This window comes from Silene latifolia, chromosome 5 (assembly GCF_048544455.1).
Source record: "Silene latifolia isolate original U9 population chromosome 5, ASM4854445v1, whole genome shotgun sequence".
NCBI classification, from domain to species: domain Eukaryota; kingdom Viridiplantae; phylum Streptophyta; class Magnoliopsida; order Caryophyllales; family Caryophyllaceae; genus Silene; species Silene latifolia.
Window position 1 is genome coordinate 83,559,412 of NC_133530.1, and position 19,018 is coordinate 83,578,429.

At 37.7% G+C, this 19,018-nt stretch overlaps 4 protein-coding genes across 5 annotated transcripts; 2 read left to right on the forward strand and 2 right to left on the reverse strand.

The window, feature by feature from the left end:
• Positions 1 to 506: 506 nt before the first annotated feature.
• LOC141657668 (ADP-ribosylation factor-like) lies at positions 507 to 4,474 on the forward strand. 2 transcript variants are annotated; one of them, XM_074464970.1, is made up of 7 exons: positions 507 to 596; positions 1,170 to 1,331; positions 1,981 to 2,051; positions 3,242 to 3,361; positions 3,477 to 3,595; positions 3,843 to 3,924; positions 4,188 to 4,474. In XM_074464970.1, the coding sequence occupies exons 2-7, from the start codon at positions 1,184 to 1,186 to the stop codon at positions 4,191 to 4,193; spliced, it is 546 nt and encodes a 181-aa protein (XP_074321071.1). In that variant the 5' UTR covers positions 507 to 596; positions 1,170 to 1,183; the 3' UTR covers positions 4,194 to 4,474. The 2 variants fall into 2 exon arrangements, with proteins under 2 accessions (XP_074321071.1, XP_074321072.1); XM_074464971.1 differs by having other exon boundaries at positions 595 to 724.
• A 505-nt stretch (positions 4,475 to 4,979) lies between these two features.
• Positions 4,980 to 8,732, reverse strand: LOC141657667 (ABC transporter I family member 20). Its single transcript, XM_074464969.1, has 7 exons — positions 8,316 to 8,732; positions 8,069 to 8,202; positions 7,254 to 7,373; positions 6,427 to 6,522; positions 6,176 to 6,328; positions 5,996 to 6,073; positions 4,980 to 5,429 (listed from the first exon to the last, which is right to left on the reverse strand). The coding sequence occupies exons 1-7, from the start codon at positions 8,467 to 8,469 to the stop codon at positions 5,190 to 5,192; spliced, it is 975 nt and encodes a 324-aa protein (XP_074321070.1). The 5' UTR covers positions 8,470 to 8,732; the 3' UTR covers positions 4,980 to 5,189.
• Positions 8,733 to 9,645: 913 nt separating this feature from the next.
• LOC141657669 (uncharacterized) lies at positions 9,646 to 13,343 on the forward strand. Its single transcript, XM_074464972.1, has 3 exons — positions 9,646 to 10,146; positions 10,259 to 10,427; positions 12,774 to 13,343. The coding sequence occupies exons 1-3, from the start codon at positions 10,087 to 10,089 to the stop codon at positions 12,968 to 12,970; spliced, it is 426 nt and encodes a 141-aa protein (XP_074321073.1). The 5' UTR covers positions 9,646 to 10,086; the 3' UTR covers positions 12,971 to 13,343.
• Positions 13,344 to 14,058: 715 nt separating this feature from the next.
• On the reverse strand, positions 14,059 to 16,676 carry LOC141657670 (wall-associated receptor kinase-like 20). The gene is given in 3 exon segments (XM_074464973.1): positions 14,059 to 15,384; positions 15,517 to 15,576; positions 15,732 to 16,676. Coding segments are annotated over 3 exon segments (1,983 nt in total). The 5' UTR covers positions 16,582 to 16,676; the 3' UTR covers positions 14,059 to 14,311.
• Positions 16,677 to 19,018: the final 2,342 nt, after the last annotated feature.

The following is a 19,018-nucleotide window of genomic DNA, read 5'->3' on the forward strand; positions in this document are numbered from 1 at the left end:
AATAGGGTAGACAAATGCTAAAAAACGAGTTATGATGCAACATCATATAAATTATGCTGTTATAGAAACAATGGGATTTTGTTTGATTTTGTAAGGGGTGCGGCTTATAGGCATTTAATAGTGGTCGATTAGGGATGAAAGTCTGCCTTAGTGCTTCTACGGTGCCGATAATGTCGTCCGTATGTATATCTGTCAGAAAAATTCTTGTGTCTTTCAGAGTCTCAAATCTCCTTCTGCCTAGGTTATTATTATATTCTATTTAGTGGATTAGTTTTAAGTGTAAGGAGTACGGTACTCCCGGAGGATGTAAGAATTTTTCTATGTGTCAATGGTGACAGATTATCAATAATTTTGGATATGTAAATAATTTATTTGGATTTTCTCCATTATAACTGCGATCATGAAAAATTGAAAACACGTTTTTAGATACTACAGTATATATATTTATACTTGTGAAGATTCTAAAATTGGCGTCATCGCATCGCGGGCATTAAATCTAGTAGCGCAATATATAAGGCTTTGAAGAGACGAATCACCCACATATACCAGCCGTCGAATTAAACAATCCCTAATTGTGTTTCTCCTCCTCCTTTCATGTAAGCTCTCTTTCTCTCTCTACAGATTTTCGCATTTCTTATTTTAATCATCATCACACATTCATAATCTTCATCATAATTATAACCAGATCTCATTTAGTTAGATCGGTAACGTTTCTCGTATTCATGTATGATCACAAATCTAACAAATCCTGTTGGTTTAGGGTTTCGTAATTCCGCCATTTTTATCGTTTTTGTGTTGTTTTTGTTTTGATTGCATTGGTTATATCTTTCGGATTTGTTTGCAATCGCAAATCTAAGAAATGCTATACTTTTACTTAATTAGGGTTTCGTAGTTCGGCGATTTCTATCATTTGTTAGGTGTTATATATTAAATCGAATCGGTAATATGTTTCGGATTGACGTGTAATCGCAAATCAAGAAATGCTATAATTCCGTTGATTTCGGCGATTTCTATCGTTTCTGAGTTGTTTTTTTAAAATTGGATCGGTAATTTGTTTCGGATTGATGTATAATTGTAAATCTTAGAAATGCTATAATTTTGCTTGATTAGAGTTTCATAATTCTGCGATTTTGATTGGATCAAGTAATCTAATAAGGTTTGGTCTACAGATTTGTAGGCAACGATGGGGCTTTCATTCACGAAGTTGTTCAGCAGATTATTTGCGAAGAAAGAGATGAGGATATTGATGGTAGGTCTCGATGCAGCTGGTAAGACCACCATTTTGTATAAGCTCAAGCTTGGTGAGATCGTCACCACCATTCCCACCATCGGTATGCTCTCTTTGCCTTTGGATCTTACTGTTTTTTTTTTCCGATTTTTAACATCATCTTGACTTTAACTGATTCAAAATCCAATTAGTGAATATGTGGCGGAGAACAAAGTTCCTTTTAAATCTATCATACTTTATAACATCTCTTGAACTGTCTTGCTGCTACATTGCACCATAGATTGAATTGTTTAATTTTGGTTGATTAAGGCATGAATGGTCGTGTAAGTGATAAACTATGATGGGGATGATGAATTAGGTTGCTCCTTTTCGCTGCGTTTATTTGTCTTGTATTACATGAGGGGGTGATTGGCTAGGCTGACGATGCAAAATTGAGGACAGTATAAATGGGTGGAAAGATAGTTGGTGAAAATGATCATCGTGTCATAATTCATAAATCAAGAAGTATCTGAGCTATTCCACGCGTCCACTTCTTGGCACGATACCTTCTCTTGTAAAATTGCGTACTGTTGCTATCTTTTGACGTTTAACTAAACAGGAATGTTGAATGACTGCTGTTTCCTGTATGCATAGTTTATAGTAGTGCAATGTTTGGGGTTAACATAAGAACATCTACAGAGTTAATCGGTTTTGATATTTGGAAACAGTCCGCGATTTTGATAACTTAATTATCTTTTTTGCTTTTTGTATAGGATTCAATGTTGAGACTGTGGAATACAAAAACATCAGTTTCACTGTTTGGGATGTTGGAGGTCAAGACAAGGTAATTATATGTTATTTAATGTTTTCTTTTGTTCTTTGTCACCTGGTATGTGTTACATGTGTCATTTATTTTCGAAATGTATGGAGGTTTTCTTTCTGTTATATAGGCATTAATGATCTTTGGATTGGGTCTAGACTTGAAATAAATTGGTTCTTATGACAATTATAAGTTATCCATCACTAATTAAGGCATTGCAAGTTATTTAGATTTTACCGCTTTGTCTCTCGTTTTTTTCTGTGTTACCTAGGTAGATTATCCATTCTGTGGAACATATCTTATCTTTTCTTTTCTGCTATGTTCAAGCACTTCATGTTGGTTACCTATTTTCTTTTTTTTTCTCAGGTTTTTAAATAAAGTTGCATTACATCATTTACATGCCAACACATTAAAACCTCCAGGCCATTTACTCTCTCATTGTTTTCGCTGCTATTCTTTAACCTTGTGCTTATTGACGGTCCTGTGCTGATTACACATTTTCCATCAGCACTTAACATAATCATAAGCTACATAATTTATGCCACCTCGTCTTTCAGTTTTCTCTTTAGTAATGTTAAGGGAAGGCTATCCATGCTGTGGCAGACATCTGATCTTCATTGGCACTAAATTGTATTTCTTTTTTTTTTTCTTTTTTTTTTGCTTCAGTGTTTCCTGTACGTGATTATGGATTGTCTTGTACTGACTTCTGTTTTTGTCTTCTCATAAGAAATAACTAAGCTATGATTACTTCCACGATTTCAGCATACAACTTTTATCTCCCTAAATTTGTGATAAAAGAATCATTCCATTTGTTGAGGTCTCTTCCCTTGTGTGTGCGGGGGGCATTGTGATAAGGGACTAGCTTATAAGATGGCTACTCCTATCACCAATTGGTTTTAGGATGGAACCTCACTTGCTTGTGGGCCGGTCTCTTGCACCTATGCTCAACACCATTGCATGTACTTGTATCTAATACAATTGTGGTTTTCAGAGAGTTGATTATAGTTCTTCAATGCTTATATATGGTCCAGTGCTGATTACTTTTCCTTGAATCTGCACTCTACGTCAGCATAAGCTAAATAGACCCGAGTTTGTTTGTGAATTTCCTTGCATGTCTATGCAAATGTGGAATTCACGATTTAACTTACAATTAGATATCATGCACATACGTTGCTTCTTTCTGTATTTATTCTAATTATTTTACATGTGATCAGATTCGTCCTTTGTGGAGGCATTACTTCCAGAACACCCAAGGACTGATCTTTGTGGTGGATAGTAATGATCGCGATCGAGCTGTTGAAGCAAGGGATGAGCTGCACAGGATGCTGAATGAGGTAAGCTTGCACGGAAGGCATAGAAATGAGGTTTTTTTTTATTATTTAGATCGGCTTTATTGTTAAGTGTGTGAAGTATCTCATGTGTGGTGCTTTATTCTATGTTCCTTTTTAGGACGAGCTGAGGGATGCTGTGCTGCTTGTTTTCGCCAACAAGCAAGATCTTCCAAATGCGATGACTGCTGCAGAGATTACTGACAAGCTTGGTCTTCATTCCCTTCGTCAACGTCATTGGTAAGTTGACCTGCTAGAAACTTACACAAGTGGGTCTCACATGCAAGTTCAACATATTAATCATATTGAAAGTTGAGTACATAAGCAATGGTTCAATCTCATGCTAGACTCCCTACATATTACTAAGAAGTTAATTTCCTCAGCTTTGTCCAAACCTGTTTTTTGTGTTCACAATTAATCCTTCAAATTCTTTTTACGGAATATTAAGTGGTGAAAAGTACTGAGGGCCAGTTCTTTGTTATGGCAGGTATATCCAAAGCACATGTGCCACCTCCGGTGAGGGTCTTTATGAGGGTCTGGACTGGCTCTCCAACAACATTGCAAGCAAGGTAGGTCAATTTGAAGAAACACAAATTCTCTTATGAGACGATCTTATAAGATTACTGCCCCGTATTTTCTAACATTTGAGGTCAATTAGAAGAAACGCAATATACCTTAACGACTTATGAGACAATTTTATGATAAGATTATCACGAGGCTGTCTCGTATAATGGTTTTGAAGACTGACCCCGTATAATGATTCCCATTTTTTGAGGTTAATTTGTGATTATATTTTAGCTGAGCAATATTCAAACTGTCCCATGTTTCGCAGGCATAGATGATGGGTTCGGCGTAGGACCAGGGTTGAAGTGAGAGCTGCTTTTGACCGACCAATAGGCCTTTTGTTTTATGTTCTATAATGAAATGGAGTTGTGTAGTTACGATTATCTAGCTATTGTTATTGTGCCAGAAAATTTGCTACATCAATACTTTGTAGATTCTTAATATAATTCTGAAATGTAAGCAGTAAGTAGTGCGTGACATGTTTATAAAATATACTTCGTACTATTGACGTTCGCATTCTTTTGATCAATGATCGTGCTGAGATTTCAGTCCAAATGTTATCTAAATTTTTGTTGAATTTATTGTTGTTTTGATCTTTCAATAACTTCAATTCCGGTTGTCATGTTCCCTGTACTCAATCAGGCTCAAGGCTTGGTGTTCTTTGAACGCACTTCAACTACACCATCTAATCGGTATTCAGCCTGTGGCGTCTCTTGGGAATAATGCTCACTCAAGGCAAATTGAAGAATGTAGAGGGCCTAGAGCTGAACTATTTATAGCACGGAAGTGGACGAAATAGTTGAGAAGTAGAGACTCCTTATATGTACATTTCACTTTCTTGTGTTGTGTATGTTCTGTGGAAGTTCTCATCCAACGTGGGATATCGTAAACATAAATAACAGCACCTCGCATATCCTCAAATAAGCCAGGTTTTAGGTTTTTGTTGTCATATTGTTTCGTTACCCTCAATGTCCTCAAATTCCAACAGTCACAGGACTACGCCCTAAACTATGTTTCTTGGCCACTACAGAAATGCAGAAAAGTTTTTACGCACGTGAAATTTACTTGCCAGTTATGAAATAGTAATAAAATTACAGATAAACTTAATAGATTTATGCATTGGAGGGCAATATAATTGAGATCACAAATGTGTAAATCTGTAATGTCTAATTCTGGAACGATTGTCCTTGCAGAAGGCATGAACATTAGCTTCTGAAAATAATAATGGCATCTCGAAGTCTCATACATGGAAGTTGAATGTAAGTAAAAGCTATTGTCTTAGAACACGGTTTGAACTGAAAGTGAAGTTCTCTTCGCCAGCAAGAGTGGAATGAAGCCTTCCTGCAGCCCATCCATTGTTGGTAACACGAGCTGCAACATGAGCAGGGTCTCCTATCACTCGGCTCCCATCAATTTTCTTCTCAAATTCTGGTAGCCCTTTTGCTTTTCTTTCTTTCCTTCGTTTCCTTTCTTCGTCTTGTTCTTTCCTTAACCAACTCTCGACAGTTCTCTGTCAACAAAACCCCCAAAAATTGTCACTTACCTTCTGGGGGATTCTTCCCCAATAGCTAGCTGATTATTGAAATTAAAGGAGAGAATGCAGCACTAACAAATTGAGAACTACTTTAGCCGGCAAAGTTTTCCGTCTGTGTTAACAAACTAGTAATGCTGCGTGCATCCGAACCCCCTTTACTCCACTATTTACAAGTCTTAAGGCACTTGGGTTATGTTTTACATGTTAACCAGTAAAGCTATCAAGTGTCGACCCAGGTGACCTAAGATCAAAACCGCCTTATGGCTTACTTTCCATCAAATAAAAAAAAACAACAATTGAGAGCTTAAGTAAAACAGTACAATAAATCACGGCCTCTTGTCATTACGACTCCTACAGAAAGACGGTCATTACCACAGTGCCTTCAAGGGCAATTGTGATTCCCGTGCTTGTGAATGACGCATAATAAATGAACGCCACGCTGTAATGCTACTTGATGAAGTACGAAGCATATACATTTTAGTTATTCAATCCGACTCATTAAGATACACCATAATATACCCCTTCGATAACAAGGAACTTACCATGAGGGACAGTTTGCTCAGCTCTTTAACTTTATCCATAGGCATACATAGCTGTAACTTGCCATTAGCCACATACACCTAAAAGAAACAGACTCGGCTTCAGTTAACGGAAGAGGAAAAACCAGCTGAACATAACATGTTAATGAGATGATAAACAGTAAAAGGTAAAGTTAAACTAACAATGTGTGTTGGCCAGCTCTCAAGTCCGTCAAATATATGTGTTGCGTAGATGATTGTAGCATGTCTTTCTTCACATTCCTTCTTGAGAAAACTAAGAAGGTCGGCCCTTGCCAGAACGTCAAGATCTACAGTAATTTCGTCAAGTAGAAGAACCTAGAACACAGCAAAAAAAGGGTTAACAAAAAATAATAGAGTATAATCAAACAGACCCCCTGATCAAAGAAGCTGAAGCCGAAAGAGAACAGAAATACCTTGAATGGCTTCAGAAGACCCATACATATTTGCACTCTTCTCCTCTGACCGTCAGATACTTTGTGCATTCTCCAAGACAGATCGATGTCAAGTACCTATTTGAAGACGATAGTTTGTTTCATTTTCCTTTACATACAACCTTTTTTTATAATACTTCTAAAAAATACAGCTTGTGCCTTTGAGGCAGATAAGTTAGAAACTTGGAACAACAGACGTCAGACGTGCATCCAAAAAATATGTTCTTAATTTTTAGTTCATTATCTGATCACCAAAATTCACTTCCACCCTTTAAACCAAGTTCTACCACAAGCTGAAATATAAATGACCAGCTTATGCATTTTCTAGACGCGGATATGCTTGTCCCACTTGATGTATTCTCGATGCCTACATTAAAACATCATAAAATGGGATAAAACCCCTCATTTCCCATGTCCTCACCCTCTCTCAGTAAAATTATACATGATACGCGCTGATTGCAGCCAATGCTTATGATTTGGGTTCAAATCCCACCACATCAAAACTTCCCTTTGTGGCTCCTTTTACACCCAAAAAAAAAAAAAAAAAAATCTCTAAGGGTTGCGAAAGTGTGGATAGTTGACACTGAACAGTAAGAGGATTTTGTCCAAGCTAGCTTTGTTGAGAAGATTAGCTGCAAATATTTAACATATTTTATCGATGATTTGAGCATACATGTAGTCTTTACAAGACCAAAACTGTAAGGAACATATTTGACTGCTAATTCCAGCAAAATCTCAGGCATGATTACTGCTAGTAAGAACAAATTGGTATGCATCAGTAGTAGAAAATCTTGCTGTAACATACATACCTTGATTAGTTCCGCTCTTCTGGCAGGATCTACACCTTCTACTCCAAATATCATTTTCTCAGCAGATATATTCATCTGTATAGAAACTTCAAATCCAGCAAAAGCAACATCTCGCTTCCACTGCACCAATAAACATCACTAACACACATAACCATATAGTTCGAATCACAGATGTGTGTCCTCTTGATTCAGTCTAAGAACAATAACTCGTTCTCCCTCCGTTCTGGTCATTTATTGTCCTATTCCATTTTGGACTGTCCCAGTCAATTGTTGTCTTTTCTATTTTAAGAATGAACTTAATAAACAATTTGATCATTCACACCCAATTTGGTCCACTTGTCATCTTATAACTGGTCGCCTTCCCTTTCCTTGGTCTTTGTGCCAAAACCAAAGGACAACAATTGACCGGGACAGACGAACAGTCATCTTGTCTACTCTACGAGCATTAACGATTCATAGAGAATCAAGCCATATAAGCGAATACAGCGTGTTTGAAAACAACATTTTCATTTCAAAATCGCAACCACGTGTGTAAAAAGTAAACCACATTGCTCCTAGAGTTAGCTATTACGGAGTAATATTGACCCTAACAAACTTAGCTAGTGATCTATTCCTGTGACTTTCTAGCCTTAATCGCGAAGCAGTAATACAACAAGCATTCATCATTCAATTAAATTATTGGGGACGAGCACCTAACACCCTAGTTCAAAACCCGTCTGCATTTGCCATTGTAAATTAGGGCTCCCCATACCAAACAATAGTTCAATTACTTGTTTAAAACCAATTAAAAAAATAGATTAAAATTGGAAATGAACCTCTCCACCAAGATAGCAGAGGTCACCGGAAGAAGTCAAGGCAGTATCATGAAAAGCGGATCGCCCCAGAACCCGAACCATGTGTGGCTCCACCATATGCTTCCCTCCCAATATCTTCAATATCGTCGTCTTCCCTAATTTAAACAAATACAAAATGCAATTAAAATTAGTATGAGACGGTCTCATATGAGAATTCGAGTAAGACCCAAAGACGAGATCTTGCAAAACATCGAAAAGGGGCCCTCACCAGCGCCATTGGAGCCGACAAGGAGGCAACGGTCACCGGCATTAAGCGTGGCGGAGAAATCTTGAATGAGAGGAGTGGATCCCGGAGGCGGATGACCGTCGATTCCTGGGTACGTGAATTTGAGACCGTTGATCTCTATATTTGGTTGCGCCATTTTTAAAAATTAAAATTAATGTTTTAATTAATTGGCAAAAAAAAAGGAGAATAAGAGAGGTTGGTTAGTTATGTCGGTAAACGTGAGAAAAGTGAGCGCCAAAAAAGTGGGACGAATTTAACAAACAAATTGAAGGAACTTTTATAATGAGAGGACTATGAAGTTCAGAGTTTGTGTTAAGGCGTGGCTGTTTAATGACCTTTCAAGGCTCTTGGTGTGGTTGGTGTAGTTATTTAGGTTTAGACTTTGGAGATCTAGATCTCATTTCCAATTAATGTCACTTGAGGTCATTTATAACAATCGCGTTATCGGGTACCGGTGTAAATTTGACTTGTAGAAGTCGATTCGTTCGGTAAATTGAATTATATTTGAAGATTAAGGAATCATTAATCATTCAATAATTAAACTATTCAAATGGGACTTACAGCTAGATCTGACAAAACTGAACCTACCGAAATGACCCGATCCATATTCGAATCTAACCCGAAATCAAAATTGACTTGAACTTATTCGAGGTGACCCGTGACCCGTGACCCGAATGTTTATTATCAGAAATTGACTGTTATCTCCAAATAACTTAAAAATAACATACCCGAAAATGACTCGATTTGAATTCTTGCAAACCCGAATTGATTCGACCCGATTGACTCGTTTATCAAACCTACTTAGAGTTGGGGATGCTCAGTGTTATAAACTACTATAAGCTTTACAATGACATTCATATGTTAAAAATTTAAAATTGCAATTGGAGACAGTTGAGTTTTTCACATCAAAAGTTAGAACTTCAAACATCCAAGAAATAAAGCCGGACTAATGGTTGAGCTCTTTCTGAATTAAAAGCTGATGGATCATATCTTTAGTTTAAACCGACAAAATTACGCCAACCTGAAATAACCCCATCGACCCCAATCACTTAAATAGGGGGAATAAATTTGTCCACAACCCGAATTAACCTTAGTTTTCAACCCGAATAGTTTATTGTTCTATATTGTTACAATAGGTCTCATGAGAGACCGTTTACCACTAATTTAGTGGGAGACATAATAGGGAAAAAATAAATTTAGTGGGTCTCTCACCCCATCATGTGAGAGGTCTCTCAATAACGCTATTGAGAGACCGCCTCTCCGAAGTTTTGTGATATTGTTAATACCTCTGAATAATTTGATGACAAACAACCCGATTAAACCTTAAATATATACTTATGATTTTACGAGTTACAAATCCAACATAAACCGATCCGACTCGCACCAAACTCGATTGGCTCGTTTGCAGCCACACTTCCGTAGCCCAACTTCGCCTCCGTCACTCAGCTCGCTGACAGGCCTGAGAGTCTCAGACAACAACATTCCTCTCTCTCTCTCTCTTCTCTCTCTCTCTTTTGCTCTTACCTCCATCAAATTTTGAATTTCTGATCCCCCAATTTAATTCATACATACTACTTCGATCTCAAATCTTGATCAATGTCACTTTAAATTGTAGTTCTTCAATCAATCTGGACTTCCGATTGCCATTTGAATATTCAATTTACAATTGATTTCTCTTCCGTCACAGAAACCCTAGAAAAATTAGGGTTTCGAGGAGATCGAATAAGTTACTCTGATTTAATCATCATCAAAAATGGCGGCGATATATTGTCTGTACATAATCAACAAATCCGGAGGTCTCATCTTCTACAAGGTAAACCCGCTTACATTGCAATTATCCAGTGATATTAGGGTTTTCTAGTAGGTGAAAGATTTAGGATTTTGATGAATGTAATGTGATTGTTGATATATAATGATATAATTAGGATTATGGATCAGCTGGTAGAATGGATACCAATGATACATTAAGATTAGCGAGTTTATGGCATTCGATGCACGCCATTTCGCAGCAGTTATCTCCGGTTTCCGGTTGCAATGGTATTGAACTCCTTGAAGCTGATAATTTTGATCTCCATTGCTTCCAGTCCCTTACTGGTATGATTTGCTCATCATCCTCTTGCATTTTTGTTGTCTAGTTTTTGTTTTGTTTCTTCGTGGATTATTTGGATTACTAGTTGCTGGTATATTTGTTGTAGATTAGTGTTTTGGATTGTACTTGTTGAAATGCTTGTAGAACGGATGTTAGATTTTTGGAAGTCAGTATTACGACGCTTCTATATCTGTGATCAAGCTTACATTCCACGATTTTTAGATATTGGAACATAGTTTTTGTGGAGATCATGGTAAATATTTGGGATGACTTGCTACATGCTAAGGCCTTGTTTGGATACTCAAAGGGGAAGAAAAGGGAGGGAGGAAGAGGGAAAGGAAAGGGAGGGTAATGGACGAAGGGAGTTTTCCCTCCAAATCTTTCCTTTGTTGGAATTGAAATGATTTGGTTTGGAGGAGCGAAATGGAACATCCGTTCATCTCTACTTTACTGTCCAAAGTCCAAACATGATTGAGATACGGGAGATATATCAACCCCCATCTCAATCATTTGTGTACCTAAAACATACCCCTTACAAAGAATAAAAAAGATGATTGAGATGGAGGGAATACAAATATTTTGTAGCACAATGAAGGAATAAACACAGATTTGATGCAAATTGGTTTCGCACGCAACTACTAGAACTGTAACCAGATTATTTTGATGCAAGACTTTCGAGAACCACGAAAAACATAACATAAATGAAAACTGTGTGACCTTTGCTACATCCATTTTAAAACATACTAGTATAACTAATTTGTTTTTTGTAGGAAATAAAGAAAAAAGTTGGAAAATCAAAAGACTTGACTATTACTTGGTCTTAACAAAGTGACGATAAGACTACTAGTAACTATAGTCTATAGCCATGGTAAGAAGGATCCTCATTTCCCTGTTCCTCTCATTAAGAGGGTTCTCAGTAAAGGGAGGAGTCGAAAAAATAGTCTCGAGTTGATTGAAGAATTTGATATGCATTTTGACATACGACGTAGTGCATGTGCTGGTTGGGATCCTTCTCCTTTGGCATGTTAGCATTAATGAACTGTAATCTGTTGGTCGCATTCTTTTCGGCCTCGACGATTGTTAGCCTAGTTAAGGTCTTATTGTCAGCGACTGGCCGTGGGAGGATGTTCTCGAAGGTCCTGTAGCAAAATCCGTAATCCTCGTTCGACCTGCATATGTACTCTATTGTGTTTTTTATTCGTGGGCTTGGTTCTACGGCTTCCATGGGGACAAAGAATGTTGATGGATTTATCAGGACGAGGAAAAAAACAAAGTGAAGTGCACTTCTGTTTGTCATTGTGGCTTAATTTGTAGGCTTATGTGACTTTCTGTAGGATTAACTAATGCAATGCAATAGTCCAATGAAGTGCTTGTGCTTATATATGCCATTATGGGATGTTGCTTATAGATAGAACATCTGCCGGTGATTGTTTGCCTATAAGTGAAATTATATTTTTATATTCAAAATGGTTTGTTATCATGCCAAAAGGGTAAACTATGGAGAGACTACTACAAATGGTTAAATTTTTGGTAATTTACTTGCATTTTAGCGAGCTTATTGTTAGAGAATATGGTACATGCAAGATACCATATAATGTTGATGTGATATGATATCCTAAGAATAAGGTGAGATTAAGATATACTGTGTTCCCTAGAAAACAAATTAAGATTTATTATGAAATAATAGTATATCACATTAACATTATATGATATTTTCTATCCCTTGAGTTATATGATGATTTAAGTCTGTAATTCCAACTCCATACTTGCCGGACATATGTTGTGTTTTCATATTATGGTTAAACTTATGTCTCATTACACTGGCAAGCTTGGGACTTCTGCTTTTGGGAAGGGGGAATGGGATCCTAGGTGGTGTGAATCATGGAAAGTGGTGTTCAAGGTTACAAAATCGTAGCTTGGTGAAAGGGTATCTTGTTTTAAAGAAACAAAAGTTAACAGTCAGCTCCGAAGGTGTCGTGCCTTCCTCATTTCATCGTCTGTGGCACATGCCCATGGTGCATATGGTAATTTGAAAGATCCTTGCATGCTTTCTGAACCGTCACTGGGAGGGGTAGGGGTTAAAATTTTGAAATAGATCAGTATCACTTTGGCTAAGGAAATCTTTTAAATGGTTAATTTTTTAAATTTAGTCATTTAGTATTTTGCTTTTCTGTTCTGGCTTTCTTCATTTATGTATACCGCTTTGAAGAAATTTTTATTTCCTGTTGATGACATAGCATAGCTGTAGTATCTATAGATGATTCTAAACTGTCAATAGCAAGGATAGGTCTCTTGCGGTCTTACCACATAACAGTAGTATCTCATCGTATGTATTTGGTGCATCTTTGTAGGAACAAAGTTTTTCGTGGTTTGTGAGCCTGGTACACAGCATATGGAGAATCTTCTGAAATTTATCTATGAGCTCTATACTGATTATGTGTTGAAGAACCCTTTTTATGAAATGGAGATGCCTATACGGTGTGAGCTTTTCGACATCAACCTTTCTCAAGCAGTACAGAAGGATCGTGTTGCATTGCTGGGACGTTGATTAATAGTATTGCTCTATTTCCTTCATCTGTGTAGATTACTCTTTGAAAGTTACTCTCCTTTTCAGTTTCCATTACACTTTTGCAATGTGCTGCCATTTTTAGTTGGTTTTATTTCTCATTACCTGCGAGGGAATAATTCTTTGTGGTGAGTCTACCTTGTGATGTGCAAGCAACTTAGGAACAACCGATGTAGGTTCCATTGTTTACTGTTCAGATATCTTTTTGGGTGTATACCATCCGGTTTAGAGCCGGGTAAGACCATATGGGTGGTAAAGCTCTCCCGTTGTAACATCCCTGCATTCCCGTTTTAACACCCCTTGCCAGTTGTAAGGTTTTCCTCATTAATCTGCAGTACTGCCCTCTTCTTGACAACCCTGCTCTATTTTTCATGTCGATAGATTATGTCTTGCGTATATTTGCAGTTCGATTTTTATTTTTTATTTTTTTAGGAATACTGCTTCTCTTTGTCTTTAGCACGTAAATTTAGTACAAGTATTTTGCAGCGCAAGTAAAGAAATGAATGCAGTTTTGATGCAAATTTGTATATAAATAATGGCAGCCAAATTATTTTGAGCCAAGACTTTTTAAACTTCTATTATTAGAACCACGAACAACATAACATCCCTCAATCCTGTAACCTTTGCTACCCATTTCAAAGCAAAACGAAGTGATAATTTTTTGTAGCAAAGAACGGTAAAGATTGGGAAGTCAAAAGAGTTGATTGTTCCTTGGTCCCATGTTCTATTGGACTAAAAGACTACTAGTAACTAGAGCCATGGTGATGCGAATCCTCATTTCCCTGTCACTCTCATTGAGTGGATACTCCGCATGGGGATGAGACGAGAAAATAGTAGTGCAACTCGCTTGAACCTCAGGAGTGCGTTTCTCGTACCGAATCACCCCCAAGTAATCTCCATGATCAAACACGCTTTGGGCCGACCTGAAACTTGCTCGAAGGGTTTGATATGCATTTTGACACTCGAAGAAGTGCTGGTGCAGGGTTGGATCCTTTCCTTTGGCACAATTGTTGTTGCCACAATTATTTTCGCTACTAACTTCTAAACAATTACTTCGGACGATTTTCCTCAATAATGTCCAAATAAAAAAATAATCCCACAATATGGTCACACTTAAAATATTTCTCAATATATGGTTTATCTAGGTTTGGATACTACGAACTTAAAGCTTAGGTGATACACATGTTTGTCTGATCCATACAAGCGACAAACAGGTTGGTATTTGACCCGTCTTAAAGTTAAACGGAAACTTCAGTCTTAAATGAGAATTTGTGTAGTATGAAAACTTATGTTCCTTGGAGAACCATTGTTATTCACTTGAGATTACAACTCTTTACTGCTGCTTATCATGTGAAGCATACACTCAATCTCCTCTGCAACCTCTCTCATCGATGGCCGATTGTGCCTCTGTTCCTCTAGACATGCCAGTGCCATAACTCCAACTGCTTTCATAGTTGTTAACTCTAAATGATTTGCGTTGTCTTTCATGTAGGGATCAACTGCATCCATCATCTTACCGGTTTTAAACATTTTCTTCATGTACCCAACAAGGCTTACATCTTCTACCTCTTGACTGAAGTCAATAGCTTTTCGTGAAGTAAGCAGCTCGAGTAAAACCACCCCAAAACTATAGACATCACTCTTGTCGGTAAGTTGCATATTTCTGTAATACTGAGGATCCAGGTAGCCTAAAGTCCCTTGGGCACACGTCGTCTTATGTGTTGCCTCAGTATCTACTAATCTCGAGAGACCAAAATCTGAGATCTTGACGTCTAACTTCTCGTCAAGTAAGATATTTGTGGTTTTGATGTCTCGGTGAAAAATGGGGGAAATTGCGGAGAAGTGAAGGTAAGCAAGGCCTTGAGCCGTCTGTTGGGCAATTAGCAATCTCTTATGCCATGTTAGCTGCTTTCTTTCGAAATCTTTAGACTGGTTTCCGTGTAAATGTTCGTAAAGCGCACCATTGGAAATGTACTCGTACACTAAAACGGGCTCCTGAAGCTCGACACAACACCCAAGGAGCCTAACCAAACTACGATGGTTCACCTGGCTAAGAACTCTGACCTCGTTTAGCACTTGATCGGTACCTTTTATGTTTCCAAGTTTAGCCCTTTTCGCTGCAATTACGGTTCCATCATCTAACTTTCCCTTGTAGACCTCTCCAAATCCGCCAGAACCGAGGAGACTGTCGTTGGAAAAATTGCTTGTTGCTCTTTTTATCTCTTTGGCTGAGAATAGTTTGGCTGATCTGCCACTAGTATTGTTAGCATTTAAGATCTGTCGACGTTCATTCACCAGTCTCTCACGAGCTTGTCGCTTGATCCTCTTGTGCTTCCCATAAACGAGGAGGGCAATGGATCCGATGACTGACATTACTCCCAAACTGTATGTCAAACCTATTAAAAATTTAGATGGTCACACCGGTGTTATGTTCTGTTCGAAAAAATACAACTTGGTTTCTTTCTCTTTTCTACGGAGTATTTTTTTTCCTTTCTAAGTAAAGGAATTCATAGGAAGCTAAAAAATACCTTGAATTACTCGCTTTTTCCGTCTTTCATTGCGACAATGCTTGGTTTCACACTTGGTCTCTGCAATACACCAGAGAGTATCAATAGTATTGATACTAGAAGATCTAATGAAAACAAAAGGAGCCATGAGTTTCCTATGCGAGGTCTCATATGTAAGACTGTCTTATATAAGGTTTTTTCAAAAGACAAAGAAGATATCCAACGAAACGACTTACTAGTACATATTCCATTCACAGCATCCCAGTGATACCCCGTGCGACACAAACACCTTTTCCATTGAGTCGAAACATCCAGCAAGCAAGACGACTTGGGTAACTTATTGCAGTCCAAATCCAACGAGCAGACTGGCTCTCGGGGTAAGGCCCACTGAATTGCTACACCAGGTTTCGGCCACTTACTAACTGGCAGTGGAGTATCCAATGGCAAATCGACAAAACTCGTGTAAACTTTACATTTTGCAGGTGTAAGTTTTATATTGTGATCATTTTGAGACCCTCCGCCTGTAAAAGAGCAGCATATACTGGTGCTACCACATCTTGACGCTGCGTCTGAGTTTTCCTTTAGGTACCTAAAGGTAACGGAAAAAAATGTTCAGTAATTCTCTCATACGACAGTCTAAGAAGAGAAGACGAGTACATGCCTGTAGCAAATACTGTTAGCGGAACAGTTCATAGCAGACTGAGTGGCAAGATCAGTGCAGTTAAGTTTGAGGACGGTATTTTCAGCACTGATACTGAAAGGAAGCTTTTCGTCAAGCCAAATTCCTCCATTACGGAAATCAGTGTTGATGCAAGATTTGCCAACGAAGCTTTGCGGCTGGATTATTAGCCGTTGCATATTTGGTGTTACGGAGATTACTTGGTAAGTCGAGCTGTTCAATGTGTCTAACCACAGTTTGCCATTGGTGCATCGGACTTTATACGACTGATCTCCACAACTTGGTAATGTACTGAGTGGGAAAGGCACGGCTATTGAGCCGCAATTTGGGCAGTTCAGGTTACTGCCAATGGTCTGGCTGATGCACAAGAGTAGTATGAGTAGTATGAACATAGATTTGTTTGTCATCGTTTTGTTTAATGTTTACAATGTCTAAGAAATGCAGATTTGAAGTACTTGAAGTCCGATTGAGGAGACCATAATATAGTGAAGGATGATTTTTAGGCAGATTCAAGAAATTGTTTATGGAAAACGAAAAACTAGCACAATGTCCAACGAAATACATCTGACAACGGAGTACTATGAAGTATGAACTATTCTGGATTCATCTACCAAGAGAAACAAAAGAAAGAACGGTAAGTCTCCCTTAAGACAGTACTATCTGTCTTAAAGCTTAAACAGATCAAGTACATAATATTACTTTTTCCCGGTGCATTCTTATATACAAAAGGGCTCTAATCATTTGTCTACCTAAAGCATACTCCTTGCAAAGAATAGAAAAGATGATTGAGATGGAGCGAGTACAAATATTTTGTAGCATAATGAAGCAATACACGTATTTTTGATGCAAATTGGTTCCGCACACAGCTACTAGAACCGTAACCAAATTATTTTGAAGCGAAACTTTCTAAACTTCAATTATTAGAGAAAAGGGATTGTACATCATGTTGGGTTTGTGCCTTGATTCTGTTAACCGCCGCTTCGAATAACTATGCGGGGGTCTCGTTGACCGGGCTAGGTCTGTCTTGGGCCTTTATTAGGTCATTCTGTATTAGGTTTAGAGAGTACTATATAAACTCTCTAAACCTCTACCTAGCGATTATCTTATCATACCGTCTGAATCAGAATCAAAACTCCTCACATATCAATAAAACTCTCTCCCTTCTGCCCTGTGGACGTAGCTAACACACCGTTAGTGAACCACGTAAATCTGTGCGTTTGTCTTTTATTGTTCTTTATTTGTTCTTTCTTGCTTCTGTTATAACACATCAGATGTACTACCTCATACATAATAAGTTTTTGAGTTTTTGCGTATTTTTTTTAGTTCTATAGAGTTTATAAATTATATGTTAGTTTTATGACGTTAAACATTAATTTTTTCTGAGCTTATATGTAATTTTTCTGAGTTACAATGAAACTTTTTGAGATTAATGTTTAAGTAAATGAACTCAAAAAACTCTATAGTAATAACACTCAAATTTTTTAAATTAAACTCAAAAACTTTATCTTAATGCGTAGTACCCTTATTTTGTCGTTATGTGCTTCCTGGGCTTTGTTGTTTTTTTGTTGGCCCAATCATTAGTTTGCTTTGCCTGGGCTACTCATCAAGTCTTTTAGTCTTGTTATTTTGGTTGGTTTCACTGGCCCACTCATCATGTTACTCTGTATATACTTTGAAGGAACTCTGCAGTTTCATTGGGTATTTCATCATCTTTTACATTTGTTTAGGGCGAGTATTTCACCTTTTAGGGCCAATAAAGTAAGCCGGTTTTTTAACACCGCCAACCTTTCCCTGGTTAACTCCAACCCCATTTGCGTGTTCCAATCTGCTCCAGCGGCCTATTAATCCTTTCACGTTAACTAATATCGATGTATGGACTTTTCACGACCTTTATTTTAAAGACTTGTATTGTGCTTACGATATATAACAAAAAAAAGAGTAAAAAATTGCCTAACATTCACGGTTTTAGTTACAAATATATGTATTAGTGATTGTGTGTAATTAATTTATTACATATCTTGTTTTGGGTTTTCATGATTTAGATACAAGGGTAGCTGCGTACACGATTTTATGGTCGCTTGCCGATTCTTTATGCGCGCACAAATACAAATGTAAACGGTCTTCTCGCTGACCATCATGTTGTTGGAATTGTATGGGATTGTATGGGTGCGTGGATATTGTTGGTGTTGTTTATGGTTACTATCATTTCTGTATTCGAAACGGATTGGTACAGTTATATAGAGTTAACCGATGAGGAGTGGCTAAGACGATGTGATTTAAGAGGAAGGCCTAAGACAAGGTCATATGATATTGTGAGGGCGTAAACTTTGATGGGATCTAACTTGGGTGTGTGATGGTCTTTCTTGGGAATGATTAGTTTGCAGCTACTTTAGGTAGGTTACAATTGGGGTTTTTAGGATATCATTGTTTGTTGTATTTAAATATTGTTATCCTTTGGTCACAATCTTCAGCTGCTTATTCTGCTCGACCTATGGCGGAACGTTTTCCTTGGCATATAGTGTGGAGGAAGACGCTGTCTTGCAAAATGTCACTTCTGCTTTGGCGAATGCTGCATAATATTTTACCAACAAATGTTAATTTGATATCACGCGGCATGAATATTGAACCCGCCTATCCTTTTTGTCAAGCTTCATCGGAGTCTATGGATCATTTATTCAGATCATGTTTGATCACACAACATTTATGGAAATCCTCTACGCTTGGTATTAATTCAATGTCGAACCCCAATATTCCCTTTACCTCTTGGCTTATGGATTTGTTATCATATTTTTCACGGCAGTCTTATGGTTCGACTAAAGATGCTACATTGATTTACTTCTGCTG